This window comes from Oculina patagonica, chromosome 5, assembly GCF_052425735.1.
Source record: "Oculina patagonica isolate OP01 chromosome 5, crgOcupat, whole genome shotgun sequence".
Classification (NCBI taxonomy): Eukaryota; Metazoa; Cnidaria; class Anthozoa; order Scleractinia; family Oculinidae; genus Oculina; species Oculina patagonica.
Window position 1 is genome coordinate 13,532,090 of NC_135762.1, and position 18,353 is coordinate 13,550,442.

Sequence of the window (18,353 nt, forward strand, 5' to 3'; positions counted from 1 at the left end):
AAATATGCTAGTTTTAAGAACATCAAATTTCCAAGGGGCAACTATCAGAACGATAGTTCCGAGACAGAAACACTTTATTGTTTTTATTGTTCACCACTAAATTTTCTTCCGCGCGCACATACAAAAACGAGCATCGTGAATTATTTTTTACTTTTCAGGATAAAAAACTCAATTGAAAGCCGAAATTTATCAAGCGAAACAAAACCAGACAAGAAACCCACTAAATGCAGTGAATTTGGTTGGGTTTTTTTGTCTGCAAGCAGCTTGTTTACAAAAAACAGTCACGGGCGGGCACTATCGATCCGGGCATTTTTCACGGGAGGGCACTATGGGCTGTTAGCATAACCACACTGACCTACTATTGGTAATCGTGCAATCTGATTGGCTAAACAGGTGCCTACTATCGATCCGTAGAAGGCTCCCGGAGCGCGCACTTAGTCTTCGCTGAATTTTATCAATAAAAACCTTCAATAAATCAACTCTAGCTATATTTTGTGTTTAATAGATCGGTCAGTGGGTTATGCTAACACAATTAGACGGCTGACGCTCTCGTTTTCTACCGGCTTTTGATAGTTGACTCGGGACTTTGCCCCTCGCCAACTATCAGCCGATAGAAACCTCGAGCTCGCCGTCTAATTGTTAAATAGTGCCCTCCGGCGGGCGGGCACTATCGCGTCACGTGTTCAATTTAAACCAACCGGAATCGGAGAAAATTTAGTGGTGAACTATAATTGCTCATAGAAAACTCGGGCTCGTAGTCTAATTGTTAAATAGAAAGAAAATGAATTCGTGGATTTCCAATAAAACACGATTGAATTTCTATTTAACCAGAATAGCTTAATTTCTGGTTCTGTATAAGAGGCCAAACAGTTTTTGTGACATTGTTAAAACCAAACAATAGTTAAATTGCAGGTACATAACTGGAAAGATTGTTTTTTAATCCAACACAGGCTCGTGCAAGTACGCGTTATGCTACCTCGGGTCGTGGAGTTCGTGGGCGGACATGGCATCACCTGTCAATAACCACTGCGCCTCTCAGCAGCGGACCAGGAGCTATGCACTGTTCTGGTTATATAGGCAAAGGGAGAACAACTGTGACGGCATAGGACCACAGTCATGCCCATCACCTCAAAGCGAAACCAGAGAAAAGGGTAAGAAAAGAGGCTGAAAGACATGGTATAGACTTTAGAACAGGATGATTTCTTATCAGCTTAAAACTGTGCTTAATAAATTCAAAGCATACAGCCTAAAATTTCATCTGTTCGAAACATTTTAATTAAAGGCCCTTATAAATAAGTAAATAAAAGATTCTCCTACCCTTTCATATACCTAAACTTGTGAAATCCCTTCCCTTCTAAGCCTGAAAAAGGTACCCCTTTAGGGATGAGCCTTGCCGTATAGTCCATTACAGGGAGTACCCCTCCCCACCTGGCCCGTTGCGCACCCTTCCCCGTTTTTTTATGGGTTTTTAGCTAAACAAATCCCTTTTTAAAAACCCTTAATACGGACTGTATTCACTGTTCCGACTGTTGTTGTTGTTGTTGCTGCTGCTGTTGCTGAAGGCGCTGCAAATCTCTTTTATTACAGTTGTTGCTGTTGCTTTTGTTGTTGTTCTTCTTCTTCTTTTTCTTCTTTTTCCTCTTCTTCTTCTTCTTCTTCTTCTTCTACTTCCGATGTTACTTTTAAGCTATTAATTTGTATATCGTCAGGACAGCTTTCAAACTAGCCCAACCCTGAACTTTCCTTTCCGAGTCAAGAAAATGCACAAAGAATATGGCGGACAAATGTTTTGTCATTAGTACAGACATCCGATCCTTAGTTTCTCTTTTTATTTTACACGCAGACTGTGAGGGATCTAGATCGGGAAACGGGAAATAAAAGGTCGCGGCAACATGGTGATATGGTTACAGGTAAACATGTAATATATTCGCTTTAATTAAGATTTGATACAGTCAGAAACAGTAAAGCCTCTTTTCAAATTTGAGCTTAAAATGTATCTTCTCTTGTGTCTTCCTTTTATATATCATCTCAGTATAGCTAGTTTATTTCATTTTGTCACAATACAGGAGCTTATGGCCACCTTAATGCTGCATGCTCTGCTCAATTGAACTTGAAAAAAATGTTTACTAAGCCTTAACCCAATTCAGACCGGGCTTTTTTTGGACCTTCTCTGACCCGGGGGGAGCTTCGGAAGCCCCCCCCCCCCCCCTCTATGTAACTTACAGAATATTTAAGCAATCACAATGAAACTTATAGGATGCATTGTATGTCGAAACATCTTTCTTTTGGTATACGTCACGTATGATGATGACGTCACATCACGTGACAATTGCATCAAGATGTCAAAACAGCCGCCATCTTGAATCCGCCATCTTGGATTTCAATTTTTTTCCAAAATGCCAGAAAACCACCCAAAATTACTGCAAAGTACTCAAAATAAAAAAAGGACTTTAACACCGTTAAAATGTAAAAATAATTCCATTAAAGTTAATTTATTATAATAGAAATACGCAAAATTACAAATTTGGGAAAACATGCCTGGCAAAATGCCGTTGCCATGGTGTTGTCGAGTTCATGACAGCAACATCCAATCCCACCGAATTATTGCCAGAAAAAATTTAGGAAAACTCAGGAAGTTTGGCAGTGTTTGGTTTGGTCGTATTCTGAGTGATGTTTATTTACTCTTCTATTTCTCCAGGCCCGATCAGTTGTAGTGAAGAGAGCATTTTCCATTATCCAGTGGATAAGCTGTCATCCAACAGATCCTTTTCATTTATAAAAATCAATCATTAGGGTTCATGTTTTTTGTTTGCGCCAAGTTAATATTAAGTTCACAGTGGCTCATTGTAATTTGCTTTTAACATAACTATACGGTGGGTGTAGATACCAGAAAAATTGGTAATGAGTAAAGTAAAATTGATAACAATAATTGATCACTTGTTGGATTATTGGAATAAATATTGTGTCTTTAGTCACACAGTAGACTGTTGTTTTGATCGTTTATAAATAAAACTTGACAAAATGATCTAAAATTTGTAACGGCACTCATAGTTGCTTCTTTACACATTGACACCTGAACCTCCCCTTCCCACCCTCCACCTCCCATCGGCGCCTCTCGTGACACTCCAGAAGTTATTGCCTTCAAAGAGACAGTGTTGCGAGAAGTCTTCGATTTTTTTTGTGTGTGTTTAAAGTATGCTAAAACAGCGAGGGTGCATTCAGCATTCATCGATGGACAAAATAAGCTTTAAAAATAGAAAAAAGGCGTAAATTCATTCTCCAAAATCTGAATGAACGTTATCAATTATTTTATATGATTTTCTTCCAAAAGTCACTTACACATCAAACGTACTTAAAAACGTCGGCCTGACATTTTCAAGTTTTAGCCACACCACTATTTTACCATTGTCATGCCAAGCTAGGAAAGTACGTTTTGGCAAGACCAGGCTACCAGAACAGACGCGAAGAAAAGAACACATCGGAAGCGTAGAATTTTGCAACAAAGGATCAAACGTCTCAATCCATGCATGGATGAACGACCACCAAAGTGACTTCAAAAATGCAACAGTTATTGACAACGGCGACCATCGGGTGAGAAAAACTCTCGAGTCATCGTACATTGCCATGACAACTATAGCGGACAACAATGTTAAGTCATTACCCAGACAGTTCATTCTTTTAAAATAGCTTCCTTTGGTTAATCTCATTCTTACTCGTAATTTGTCACCTTATTTACGCATTTTTTAATCTGTATTTTTCACATATTTTCACTATATTCATTCATTTGCGCCATTTTTTATCATTCGTTAAAGGCTGTAGTTTGGCAGCCGAAAGCTTATATTTTTAAACAAATTTTTATGCAAGCTCGAGCTAAATGGTGAGAACGATTTCGCAACTTAAAAAAATTCTTCGTTTCAGAAAAATCAGTTATTTTGCAATTTAGCAGCTTAAAACACCCCTAGCGAAAAGCAAAAAGGTTTTATAATAGAGAACAGATTTTGGCGACAATAAACATTCTTTCTGAAGTGTTCGTGTTTTCTAAAGCCGGTGTCCTAGCCGATTTGGACCACCTGGATTTGGACCCCCTGTTCCGGAATTGAACCCCCCTTCGCGAATTTGGACCCCCCGTAAAAAGTGATCATACTTTACTTTCGTTTTCCTGGAGTCGTAAACGAAGAAAGAAAAGATGATTAAATTAGAACGGAGATCGCGATTTTCTAATACTTTAAGTACCGTTAGTTTTTTTTAGCTACCATAAGTTTATAGTTTCTGATTGAAATTGTTTTTATCTAAATTAAGGCGTTAAATAAGAATAGATCGAAGTTCATGGAGTGTTTTTCTAAGTCTTAAAGTTACGTTTAGAATTGTTTCTATCGTCGTTTTCCAAAGAAGGAAACAAAACTTAAATAAGCTAACGGATACCAAATCGGCGGGGGTTCCAAATCCGCAGTGACACCAGCCAAAACGAGTATGAGAGTTGATGAGAGTTCAACTCTTAGTCTCGTTTGGCCTGGAACTCTCATACACTCTCATCGACTCTCGTGCGCTCTCATGCGCTCTCGTCGACTTTGAACGTGTTCAAATCAGTTTTCATGAGAGTCAATGAGAGTTCCTCTCGTTTGGCCCGAGTTGATGAGAATCGGTCGATGAGACTTGACGAAAGCTGTCATGAGAGCCAACCCTCATCAACTTTTATCCTCGTTTGGCCACCAGAGCTTTAAAGGAACCGTGTCACGGATTTTAGCCAACCTTAGGCATGGAAAATAACCACCAAATTCGTTTAAATATACAAAATAACTTCTTATAACAGCAAAGGAATATTTTAATAACACACCAAATGCAAAAGAAGGTACGGATGGCCAAGAGTGCCGAAGATTGAAACGGATTGCGATTTTGGTTTTTGAAATATGGTCCGGCGGAACAGTTTTCAAAGTTAATCTTGTCTGCTTGTAACTTTAAGTTAAAACGCCCGGGAGACACATTTGGCTGCAATGAAGCTATGGTTTTGTCATTTAGAATCATATAATTAAATTCTTTGCAAACATTTAGTTTGGTAGCGAATGTTTGACAAAATTTAATAACATAAAATTAACTTAGCAGTGACACAGTCCCTTTAAGTTACAAAGTTTACAACAGCAGCTAACCGAAAGTATATAAAAGTTAAAAATAAAATAGGGTCGAAACAAGGATTTCTTCGGACAGCTAAATATGAGAACTTGATCAGTCGCTTCGGAAAGAACCGACAGGTTATTTCGGAGTAAATTACAACGCGAGCTTTCACTTAGTTGTAACGCGAAATCACACCTGGCCTATAAACGAAATCCTTGTTTTCCGCAGATGAATAAATAATCTGAACGCTCGAACGCGTACTAAAAAATATATTTTTAAAATTATCCCATAATATGCTTCTACACGACAAAACTTTTAAGTTTACAAAACATTTTTCAACAAAAGCCTCTCACCTTCAAGAGAATAATATACAAAACATCGAAAGTTGAATAACAACTGAAGTAAACATGTAAAATGCTAATTGCAATAAATAGCGACAACTTGACAATACAAAAATTAAAATAATAATTTTAGATTAACATGGTGTTTTGTTCAGACAAGGTTGTTCTCTTTGAATATGAAAAGCCTCCTTTATCCTGAGTTGAAAACTGGTAGAGGCTTGATCTAAAATATGGAAGCAATCTATTGAACACAATTAGCATATTGCTACAAGTCTACTTATTATTCAACTTTCAACGGTTTGCATATATTGTATCCAACTGAAGATGAGTCAGGTTTCTGTTGAAACATGTTTTGTAAACTTAAATGTTATAAAGGAAAAGCCTCCTCCTTCATCTTAAATTGAAAGCTGCTAGAGCTTTGATCTAAAATATGGAAGCAATCTATTGTTTATTCTCACTTCCTTGGCTGGTGAGTTCCTTGTGGAACTCATGTTTTATGAGGGCAGCATATTCTGTCTTTCTTGATTGGTGAGTTCCTCATGGAATTCACTTTATTTGAGTGCACCATACTGACTGCGAGCTGGATTATTCTGTCCTACTGGGGTGCTGTGTTTCTTATGGAACTCATGTTATCTAAGGCCAGGATATTGACCTCGTACTAGATTATTCTGTCTAACTTACTTTAGAGGTGAGTTCCTTATGGAACTCATGTTAACCGAGGACAGGATATTGACCTCCTGCTAGATTATTCTGCCTTACTTGGGTGGTGAGTTCCTTAAGGAACTCATGTTATCTGAGGGAAGAATATTGACCTCCTAATAGATTATTCCGTCTCACTTCGGTGGTGAGTTCATTAATTATATAGAACTCAAGTTAGCTGAGGGAAGCATATTAACCTCATGGTGGATCATAAAGTCCTTCTTGGGTGGTGAGTTCCTTATGGAACTGATGTTATCTGAGATCAGCATAATGAACTCGTGCTAGAATACGAGTTCCTTATGAAACTCGTATAATCTTAGGGCAGCATACTGTCCTCGTGCTAGATTATTAATTCTTACTTGTCTGGTGAGTTCCATATGAAACTCCGTTATCTTAGGGCAGAATATTGACCTTGTGCTAGATTATTCTCCATTCCTTCGCTGGTAAATTTTTTATGAAACTCATCTTATCTCAGGACAACATATTGACCTCGTGCTAGATTATTAATTCTTACTTGTGTTGTGAGTTCCTTATGGAACTCACGTTATCTGAAGGCAGCATATTGACTGAAGGCAGCATGTTGAACTTGTGCTGAACTAGTCGGTCTAACTAGTTTGCCGACTTCCTTATGGAACTCATGTTATCTGAGGGCAGCATATTTCTCCTCCTGCTAGATTGTTACGTCTTACGTGGGTGGTGAGTTCCTTATGGAACTCATATTTTCTGGGGGTAGAATCTTCACCTATTGCTAGCTCATTATGTATTACTTGGGTGGTGAGTCCCTATGGAACTTACGTTATCTGAGGGCAGCATATTGACGTTGTGCAAGATTATTCAGTTTTTCTTGGTTGGTGAGTTCATTATCAAACTCACTTTATTTGAGTGCACCATATTGACTGCGAGCTGGATTATTGTGCTAGATTATGCACTCTTCCTTCGCTGGCGAGTTCCTTATGGAACTCATCTTATCTCAGGACAACATATTGACCTCGTGCTAGATTATTAATTCTTACTTGTGTTGTGATTTCCTTATGGAACTCACGTTATCTGAAGGCAGCATATTGCCCTTGTGCTGTATTATTCTGTCTCACCTGAGTGGTGAGTTCCACACGGAACTCACGTTATCTGAAAACAGCATGTTGAACTTGTGCTGGATTATTCGGTCTTACTAGGGTGGCGAGTTCCTTATGGAACTCATGTTATCTGAGGGCCGCATATTCACCTAGTGCTAGCTCATTATGTCTTATTTGGGTGGTGAGTTCCTTATGGAGCTCATATTTTCTGAGTGCAGCATATTGACGTTGTGCTGGATTATTTCGTCTAACTTGGTTGGTGAGTTCCTTATGGAACTCATGTTATCTGAGAGCAGCAAATTGACGTCGTGCTAGACTGTGAATTCTGAACTGGGTGGAGATTTGAGAGAGACATCAAAATAAACGAATAATAAATAGATAAGTATGGGCTGTATGAGAAATTGTACGCAAATACATTTAGTTGAACACGTAGCTTTAATTTTCACGTGAAAATTAAAGGAATTTTAATTATGTTAATCAAATTGACAGTTGCTGAATATTGTAAAAGTTTGGAGCGTTCTCTGGTTAAAAAAAAATTGTTTAAAAACTATAACTATAAGCTACTGCCCTTAACGAGTAATAAAAAAAATGGGTGCAAATGAATAGATATATAGAGTAAAAATGCGTAAAAAAATACAGATAAAAAAATACAAATTACGAGTAAGAATTAGATTAAGAAAAGGAAGCTACAGTACTTACCCGCTTATAAGAACCTGCAATTTAAGAACCTGTTAGCCTAAAAATATCAATTTAGACCCCATTTACATAAGAACCTATTTAGCCTAAAATTTGAAACAGGTTCTTATAGAAATTAACCTACAAAAATTGTTTTCGGACTCCCAAATTTTTTCGGACTCCAAATTTTCTTGTTTATTAAACAAGTAAGGCGTCTTTTTAAAAAAGACCCTGTTTTGGCCTTAAATTAATATACATGCCACCTTTCTATCATTCGCAGGTGTATAACATATTTCTCATTAAATAAGAACCTATTTAAGAACCTGTGTAGCCTAAAATCCCACTAAGCACCATTTACATAAGAACCTGTTTAGGCTAAATTTGAAAAAATGGGTTCCTATAAGCGGGTAAGTACTGTATTTTAAAAGAACGAAATTTTGTCTGGGAAACGACTAAGCATTGTTGTCCGCTTCAGTTCAGATGGCAGTGTGCCATGACTCGAGAGTTTTTCGCACCCGATCGACACCTTTGTCAATAACTCTTGCATTTTTGAAGTCAACTTGGTGGTGGTTCATCCATGCAAGGTTTGAAACGTTTGACCCTTTTCTTACAATATTTTACGTTTTTGATGTGTTTTTATCTTTGCGTCTGTAGACATCTGCCGGTTTATCCAATGTAGCTCCAATTGCAGTCACTGCAGGGAATCTTGTAGATGACATTTGTATGGAGATGGCTGGGTGGTCTGAATTTTGGCGAAGGGAATTCCTGGTGTAGGGTATGTTGTGACGACTCAAATTCCAGAGGGGTTTAATATAGCTTCGTGGATCGAGGGATTTGGCCTTAAAACGCACCCGGATTGTAGATGTTTTGTGATACATGAAGCGGATTCGCCGACTTAGATAGTACAGCGAATCGCGGATTAAAGGAAAATTTTCGTCGCTTCAGAACAAAGCTCTGATTGTGGATACTGTAACGAAGTTCAGATTACTTTGGTCGGTCTTTGTTGTTTAATTTTTTTTGGCGAAATTGTCGCAAAAACAAGCAATAAAACGAAACTTATAAACTTGGCGTACATAACAGAATCTACCGTCAGTTGCAGTGAAACTACACTACACCATACCATGACCACTCAAAGTTTTCAAGTAATGCAGATTCGGATTTGAACGAAAATAGCGGAGGTTATGGATTTAGCCACAATATGTGCATTGATTGGTGGATTTGTATACCCTTTTAAGGTGGTCTTCTACCCTGAAACATCACGTTTATTATAGAAAGACCATTTTTTGAAACATGGACGGTTACAATCTCTAAATATTTGCGAAACGTATTTGCAAAGAATTTTGCTTTAATTTCGCATTGATGTGTGTTTAAATTAAGAAATCTACTCCGCTGGTAGTGATATTTTAACATAGCAACGTCCATAGCAACCGTTGTTTACAATCAAAAAGGTGCTTACAAATTAGACACTATTCAACATATTTCAATTATACTTTGCAGGAAAGCTTTGAAGTGATGCGCAATAGGAAAACAGCAATCATTGTCCTGAAGATCGTTACAATTTCCATTTTAAGCCCATATTTCCAAGCTGCCACCATTTGCATGACTGGTGTGTAATTAGGTGTTGAAGGCAGCATTTATGTTATTTCTCTTAATACACCCCCTTGCTTTCAACCCCCCCCCCCCCCTTTGCTACCCCTCTACCCCACGGTTAAAAGGGCCTACTTTGGTCTCTTAAACACTTAAGGAAAATTTTCTAAAATTTTCAGCATTGGAAAACACACCATTTTCTATGTAATAAACCTGCTGACTCGATCGCCAGCAGTCTTTCCTATGTTTATTTCTCGTTCTGCTCGGCTACAATATTGGTATATTTGCTCTTGTTTCACAACGAACTATTGTGTTGCAATATCATCAATTACTCCTGTACATGTGCAGCGAGTTTACTTTTTACCTGAAGTGAATGTAATGTCACCATATTGTTGACGGGAATGACTACCACATGGTTGTAAATTGCTAAAAAAAGAAGTGTTATACAGTATACTCGCCAAATTTCTAGTGGCTAATCGACTGGAATGAAAAAACAATTAATTTAGAATATGTTTGCCAAGTTTCATGCCTGTATCACTAATTGACCAATTTTGCCTAAAGAGTGATGTTGGCCGCTACACTATATAAAGACCAATGTGCTCGTCGCCCGAAATGTTTATTTAGCTGTTACCATTATGAGAAACAAAATGAACTTTGATACGCCAACTCAAGCCGTCCTTAGCTGTCAACAGCAAAGCAAATTTATATAAAAGTTTCACTCTTTTATGTTAAGTTAACTGCAGTTATAGATATCTTGATAATAGCAGGCAAGTAAACATGCAAAATGCTAATTGTGTTCAATAGATTTCTTCCAGTTTAATCAAGCCTCTACCAGTTTTCAACTAAGATAAAGGAGGCTTTTCATATTCAGCGAGAACAACCTTATCTTGATCAACAATTGCACCATGTAAATCTAAAATTATCCTTTTAATTCTCACGTTGTCACGTTGTCACTATTTATCGTAATTAGCATTTTGCAGTTCCACTTATTATTCAACTTTCAACGCTTTGTATATTATTCAACAAAAGATGACAGAAGTTTCTGTTGAAACATGTTTTGTAAACTTAAAAGTTATAAATATCTTCTTGTTTCTAAATAATTGTTCACTGCATACTCTGCATACTTCTGATAAAGAGCAGGAAACCATAAATTAATGTGCCATTTATTATTCAAAATCAAAGGCGTAAAATTTGTTCAGCTGATAATTTGAATCACGCAATAATTCACTTTGTTTAAAAAAACGTCACGTAAACACTTCGGACGGATCGGAAGATTGTCATGAGTGTTCTTCACTTTTATCGAGACAGGATACAGTCATCAGTTTTCAGTTAAAAACCAGATTATTCAACCGATTGGAATATCAAAGGTACGCTTTCTTTTCCTTTCTTCCTTCGTGTGTTTTTAAGCTGTGTTCACACTAGGCCGAAACATGATTAGTCTGATCACGATTCAAACATGTTTTGTTATGAAAAGTGTTCACAACAGGCAATCCATGGCGTGAGGCATGATCGAAACATAATTATTCTAATTATGATTGGAACTACCTCACGAGGTAGTTTCAATCACGATCAGACTAAACACGTTAAAAATGGCGGACATCAGAAGAGGAGACGAGTGCCGAAAATCTCGAAACTGAATTGGACCATATATGAGACCAAATGTTTATTTAAAATATAGGCTGATGAAGCGATACACTATGAATTATCGGCGATGGGTAGAAAGCAGAATGTTTAGAAGAACATCGCCACGAAAGTTAACGACGGCGGATGCAAGCACACAGCATCGCGATGCAAAACAAAAATTCACAACTGAATTTTTCTTGAACCCAAGATAGCGCAAATTCTGAAAATACTGTCTCCTTGCTTAACGCTTGACAGCCCTTATCCTAAAAAGGGGTTGAAAATTGACCCAAAACCGAAAAGTTAATGGAAATTTTATAATAATTTCGTGCTGTATTTTTCGGTTAAAGTGTGTACTTGATTTATGCAAGTACCGTTAACCCGCATAAATTATACACCGGTCATGAAACGTGCTTGAAACTGACACCTCATATGAACAATGCAATAACAAGCATGTTTAAGTGAAACATGTTTCTTTGAAAAATTAAATGTTTATTCTAAACATGTTTCGAATTTAGTTTGACACAGCTTTAGGTTAACAAAGATGAGACATTTTAATATCATGTACAATACAGCTTCAGTGGCTTCTCGCGGCATCTTGAATTTAATCTGGGAGTTATGAGAGAATGACGACATTCCTGCCCTCGCGAGCACAGTGTCAAAAGTTTCCAAAACAGTTTAATCCCGGGCAAAACGAAAGCAGATTTTTAACTTCTTTCAAATCAAGGAACAGTTAAAGAGAAGGCCTTTCGCGTTCGTAGCAAGGATTAATGGGACATGAGTGGAGATACTTAGAGATTTCTGAAGTGCAATAAAATTGTGTGAAATGATTTAGTCAATCCTTAAAGCGGAGCTCCCCGGTTATTAACTTTTCTCTTAATGTAAATCTTAATTGACTGACCATAAACAGGTAAAAAAAATTGGACTTGAGCCCACATTCCAATGGCAAAGCCATTACCTTGTCAGCGGTCAATTTCAAAAAACACGCGACCGCGATGAGTTCTACACCTGTGCTCACGATATGTCACGTGATACTGGTCAGTTGATACTTCGTTTGACAGCTGTCAATTGACCATAATAGCGGAGCCGCATAAACATAGAAAAGGGACAATCATGCATGAATAGAAATAGGAAAACCGTGCATTTAATTTTTTAACGCCATCGTGGCTAGCGGCAAGGATCGCGCGCGCAAACGGTCTACGTAAGACGAATAACGAACAACGAACAACGAACATATATCTGCCATACTCCAGAAATAGGTTACCATCCGCTTACATCTTTGATACGTGACATCCATGTTATGATCAACTGACAGCTGTCTAGTTGTCCTATACAGGTTGGCTCTTGTTCAGTCATGAAACTCCTCGTATTCTTCTTGATTGTTGTGCTGATGGAGAAAAAGGTGAAGGGAGCAGGTGAGAAGAGTGGATAATCTAAGGAAACAATTGTGCAAGAGTAAACAGAAATGAAGAATAAGCATTGACATATAGGCGAAAGGAAGTCTTAGCTAATACAACTGAAGTTTTGTAACCCCTAAATAACTACGAGGACCTTTTTTACATTTATTTCTTCATTTCACAGTTCAAATATATAAATTTCGTATTTTCAAAACTTCATCTTCATATTTCCCGGGTAAATTACGAACCAATTTAATGACCAGCTCCCAGTTGGCTTGTTAGCTCAAATGGTTAGAGCACTGCACCGATATCGCAGAGGTCAGGGTTCAAATCCCGGCAAGCCTGATTTTTTCAGGCTTTCTTTCGCAACTGCATTAAAGTTGTTAAAATATTTTCGTCTACTTGCTTTTGTTACTCATTCTGTTTAACTAACAAAGTGAAGAACGCGCAACGCTTTTACCGTCAAGAAAACCCTCCTTGACCCTGTTGGGTTGCCTTGACACTCCTCCCCCCCCCCCCTCCACCCCCTCTCCCAGAGTCCGTACGGACGGTGGCTCGTTCGTACGGTCACCAAGTGCCAACCACGTTCACTCAGCTTCGTGGGTTTACCAAAAGTTCTTACCCGTGGTGCCCGGCGCGCGGTCTTCGCTACAAAGTCAAAAGACCTTAACTCTGTCAGTCATCTTGAGCATTTGCATGGGTTATCCAAAATGAAAATCTCTCACAGTATCTTAAACATGTTAAAACTAAAAAAAATGTAAAAAACAGATCGTGGTTTTAGTTAATTTTTATAACACTGTATGAAGTGTTACGGAATGATGAAAATATAACAGCAAGAATTATAAAAGGAAAACATCTACTCTAAAATGAAAGCCAATCAGCAAGTACACTTTTATGGACCCTATATATCTTGTTTGGTCACATATGTAATGCATTTTAAACTTCAAATGACATGTTTTATTCCACAGCATACGAGACACTCGGTTGCTTTAAAGACACCTCAAACCGTGCAATTCCAACATTAGAAGGAAAGGATAATCTTTTGAATGGACAATACCAATCAAGAAGCGATGCAATTAAAAAATGCTACAATGCAGCCAAAAAAAGAGGATTTAAAATTTTTGCACTCCAGAATGGAGGATGGTGTGCTTCAAGTGACGAGGCTGAAAAGACATTCAACAAATATGGTAAATCTGGAAACTGTCACAAGAATGGCAAGGGTGGTCCATGGGCTAATCAAGTCTATTACATCGAAGGTAATAGCAATAGAGCCCCTTTTTGCCGGCCGGCAAAAGAGAGGCAAGATGCTTCTGTAGTGCCGCCGGGCCTGGCCAGTACTTGCAAGTACTTGAGTTTATTTGTAATAAATTGCTTTCACTTTGGTTGGAATTAAATTTGCACACACGTTTGCACAAATATTTACCATCTGGCCTGATCCAGTGCAAAGCAAGTTGTTTGCGTGCCTTTTGTTACATTTTGTTTGTGCTTAGTCCAGTCCCTGAACTCTCTCTTCCGCGCGCTCTTTATAGGGGCTGAACCCAGGCGCGCGAAGAGAGAGTCCAGAATAACTTGCATGCGCATGCGCCAGTTTTTCCGCCAAAACTGGGGGAAAACCATATTTGGCAGCACTTTTGAAAACGCGCGCGCACAGATGACGAGTTCAACTACGCGACCGTGTACTAAAGCTGGATCACCGGAATAACTTTAAAAAGCCTAGTTTTTCAGTCAGTGTCTTCTAAAAGCTAACGGCCAAAACACAAATCGCTATCCGTCAACTATTCCTAGTTTTGTGGTAGCTGTTTATTGAATCGGTTTTTTAGCACAGTTTTTTCTTGCATTTATTCACGCGCTTGGTCGCGTAGTTGAATTTGTCATTTGAGCGAGCATTTTTAACCAAGCGCGCGCGTCCCAAGCAAGTGACGCCACACTCCTCGCTTCTGATTGGTTTTTTTCTGAGCATGCGCATGCAAGTTATCCTGGACTCTCTCTTCGCGCGCCTGGGTTCAACCCTTATATAGGGCGAGTGGAAGAGAGAGTTCAGGGACTGGACTAGTCTGTGCTGTGTGGGACTCAATTCTTAACTCTTAAATGCCTTTTTTGCAACTTGTGCGCGGGGACATGCAAGTTGACTTGCAAGTCTGTTTCGCATATGTTTATGATGTTTAATAACTTCATATATAAAATTATTAAAGTAACAACCTGGTTTTTTATAGACTACAAAAGCATAGGATGTTATAAAGACACCGGAAATCGTGCGATTCCGACAATTGAAGGGAAAGATTCTATCTTGGATGGATCTTACGGGAGCCGTCAGAACGCAATTGCTAAATGCGCTGTTGCTGCTCGCAAGAGGGGTTTCCAAATGTTTGCAGTTCAGAATGGAGGATGGTGTGCGACCAGTGCCACGGCAGAAAAGACATTCGACAAATATGGCAAGAGCAATGCTTGCAAGGTTGATGGTGAAGGAGGTCCCTGGGCAAATGAAGTTTACATCATTCAAGGTTAGTAGATTGGTTGGTGTTTGTTTTCTCAAAACGTTTTGGTCCATAGCCCTGAAATCAATCGTTTACAAATAGTTCAACAAAGGGGTATGGCGGCTAAACGTGATTTACAAATCTCTAGCTTCATAGCGTTGGCATGAAAGATTTAGGCTAATTTCTTTGAAGCATGCTTACTTATTTCATATTTTAATTTATGGACAACCTGCTCTCCTTAAACAGACTATAAAAGTGTGGGATGCTATAAAGACACCGGAAATCGGGCGATTCCGACAATTGAAGGAAAAGATTCTATCTTGGATGGACCTTACAGAAATCGTCAGAACGCAATTACTAAGTGCGCTGTCGCTGCTCGCAAAATGGGCTTCCACATGTTTGCAGTTCAGCATGGAGGATGGTGTGCAACCAGTGCTACAGCAGAAAAGACATTCGACAAATATGGCAAGAGCAATGATTGCAAGGATGATGGTGAAGGAGGTCCTTGGGCAAATGATGTTTACGTCATTCAAGGCTAGTAGAACGTTTAGGTGTTGTTCTCGCAAAACCATAGGGTCTATCGCCCCGAAATCAATCGTTTACAAATAGTTCAACAAAGGAGTATGGTGGTTTAAAGGGATTTGCAAATCTCTAGCTTGATAGTGTTTTATTAAAGATTTAAACTAATTTCTTTGTAGCATGCTAACTTATTCATATTTTAATTTATGGACAACACGCTTTTCCTAAACAGACTATAAAAGTGTGGGATGCTATAAAGACACCGGAAATCGTGCAATTCCGACAATTGAAGGAAAAGATTCCATTTTGGATGGACCTTACAGAAATCGTCAGAACGCAGTTGCTAAGTGCGCTGTAGCTGCTCGCAAAATGGGTTTCCACATGTTTGCAATTCAGCATGGAGGATGGTGTGCAACCAGTGCAACAGCAGAAAAGACATTCGACAAATATGGCAAGAGCAATGATTGCAAGGATGATGGTGAAGGAGGTCCTTGGGCAAATGATGTTTACGTCATTCAAGGCTAGTAGATCGGTTGGGTGTTTGTTTTCTCAAAACATTTGGTCCCAAGCTCGGAACTCTATCGTTTACAAAATAGTTAAACAAAGGGGTATGGTGGTTAAAAGGCTGTTGTTAGGATTTACAAATCTCTAACTTGTTATAATGTTGGTATAAAGCTAATTTGTTTGCCGCACGCTTACGTATTTCATGTTTTAATTTATGGACAACCTGCTTTCCTTACATAGACTATAAAAGTGTGGGATGCTACAAAGACACCGGAAATCGTGCGATTCCGACAATTGAAGGAAAAGATTCCATCTTGGATGGATCTTACGGAAGCCGTCAGAACGCAATTGCTAAGTGCGCTGTCGCTGCTCGCAAGAGGGGTTTCCACATGTTTGCAGTTCAGAATGGAGGATGGTGTGCAACCAGTGCTACAGCAGAAATGACGTTCGACAAATATGGCAAGAGCAATGATTGCAAGGATGATGGTGAAGGAGGTCCTTGGGCAAATGAAGTTTACGTCATTCAAGGCTAGTAGAACGTTTAGGTGTTTGTTTTCGCAACACGTTTTGGTCCGTAGCCCTGAAATCAACCGTTTACAGATAGTTTAACCTGAAGGAGTTGGGTGGTTTAAAGGGATTTGCAAATCTCTAGCTTGATAGTGTTTTATTAAAGATTTAAACTAATTTCTTTGTAGCATGCTAACTTATTCATATTTTAATTTATGGACAACCCGCTTTTCTAAAACAGACTATAAAAGTGTGGGATGCTATAAAGACACCGGAAATCGTGCAATTCCGACAATTGAAGGAAAAGATTCTATTTTGGATGGACCTTATAGAAATCGTCAGAACGCAGTTGCTAAGTGCGCTGTCGCTGCTCGCAAAATGGGTTTCCACATGTTTGCAATTCAGCATGGAGGATGGTGTGCAACCAGTGCAACAGCAGAAAAGACATTCGACAAATATGGCAAGAGCAATGATTGCAAGGATGATGGTGAAGGAGGTCCTTGGGCAAATGATGTTTACGTCATTCAAGGCTAGTAGATCGGTTGGGTGTTTGTTTTCTCAAAACATTTGGTCCCAAGCTCGGAACTCTATCGTTTACAAAATAGTTAAACAAAGGGGTATGGTGGTTAAAAGGCTGTTGTTAGGATTTACAAATCTCTAACTTGTTATAATGTTGGTATAAAGCTAATTTGTTTGCCGCACGCTTACGTATTTCATGTTTTAATTTATGGACAACCTGCTTTCCTTACATAGACTATAAAAGTGTGGGATGCTACAAAGACACCGGAAATCGTGCGATTCCGACAATTGAAGGAAAAGATTCCATCTTGGATGGATCTTACGGAAGCCGTCAGAACGCAATTGCTAAGTGCGCTGTCGCTGCTCGCGAGAGGGGTTTCCACATGTTTGCAGTTCAGAATGGAGGATGGTGTGCAACCAGTGCAACAGCAGAAAAAACATTCGACAAATATGGCAAGAGCAATAATTGCAAGGATGATGGTGAAGGAGGTCCTTGGGGAAATGACGTTTACGTCATTCAAGGTTAGTTGATTGGTTGGTTGTTTGTTTTCTCAAAACGTTTTGTCCCATAGTTTCTAAGTCAATCGTTTGCAAAGAGATTAAAAAAATGGGTATGTTGGTTAAAAGGCTGTTTTTAGGATTTACAAATCTCTTTCACGATAGTGTTGGTATTAAAGATTTACACCCGCTTTCATTGTACGTGCAGAGCGGCTTTCTATCGACATCAATCCTTCGACGTGCTATGCAAACAAGACAGATCGAAATCCGCCAATCACAGCCCACTGGCATGACCTTCTGGCCTTGTGGGTTCATTTGCATGAAACCAACACTGGTATGAATCTGTTTTGATTGGCTCATTTCAAGCAGCACGTCGAAAGACAATGTCGAAAAATGGATGTACAAAGAAAGCTATGCACGAAACACTGAAAGCAGGTGTTAGTTACTTTCTTTGCAGCGCTTACTTATTTCATGTTTTTATTTATGGACAACCTGCTCTCCTTAAATAGACTATAAAAGTTTGGGATGCTATAAAGACACCGGGAATCGTGCAATTCCGACAATTGAAGGAAAAGATTCCATCCTGGATGGATCTTACGGGAGCCGTCAGAACGCAATTGCTAAGTGCGCTGTCGCTGCTCGCAGGAGGGGTTTCCACACGTTTGCAGTTCAGAATGGAGGATGGTGTGCGACCAGTGCTACAGCAGATAATACATTCGACAAATATGGCAAGAGCAATAATTGCAAGGATGATGGTGAAGGAGGTCCTTGGGCAAATGAAGTTTACACTTTTGAAGGTCGGCAGTAATGTCTCTGCTTGAAAATGTACAT

The 18,353-nt window shown here is 38.9% G+C and overlaps 1 protein-coding gene and 1 long non-coding RNA gene across 7 annotated transcripts in view; both read left to right on the forward strand.

Moving 5' to 3' along the window:
• Positions 1–956: 956 nt before the first annotated feature.
• On the forward strand, positions 957–2,890 carry LOC144655608 (uncharacterized). Its single transcript, XR_013571156.1, has 3 exons — positions 957–1,151; positions 1,844–1,910; positions 2,699–2,890. It is a non-coding gene; the product is annotated as an uncharacterized LOC144655608 (long non-coding RNA).
• Positions 2,891–10,716: 7,826 nt separating this feature from the next.
• LOC144655582 (uncharacterized) overlaps positions 10,717–18,353 on the forward strand; it is a 56,452-nt gene continuing 48,815 nt past the window's right edge. For 2 of the 6 annotated variants that reach the window (XM_078515858.1, XM_078515860.1), the window contains exons 1-10: positions 10,717–10,851; positions 12,441–12,519; positions 13,470–13,757; positions 14,715–15,002; positions 15,222–15,509; positions 15,727–16,014; positions 16,239–16,526; positions 16,747–17,034; positions 17,259–17,546; positions 18,032–18,319. In XM_078515858.1, coding sequence (XP_078371984.1) covers positions 12,459–12,519; positions 13,470–13,757; positions 14,715–15,002; positions 15,222–15,509; positions 15,727–16,014; positions 16,239–16,526; positions 16,747–17,034; positions 17,259–17,546; positions 18,032–18,319 — 2,365 coding nt within the window. In that variant the 5' untranslated portion in view covers positions 10,717–10,851; positions 12,441–12,458. The remainder of the gene's footprint in view (positions 10,852–12,440; positions 12,520–13,469; positions 13,758–14,714; positions 15,003–15,221; positions 15,510–15,726; positions 16,015–16,238; positions 16,527–16,746; positions 17,035–17,258; positions 17,547–18,031; positions 18,320–18,353) is intronic. The other 4 variants (XM_078515861.1, XM_078515862.1, XM_078515864.1 and 1 more) reach the window with 4 other exon arrangements.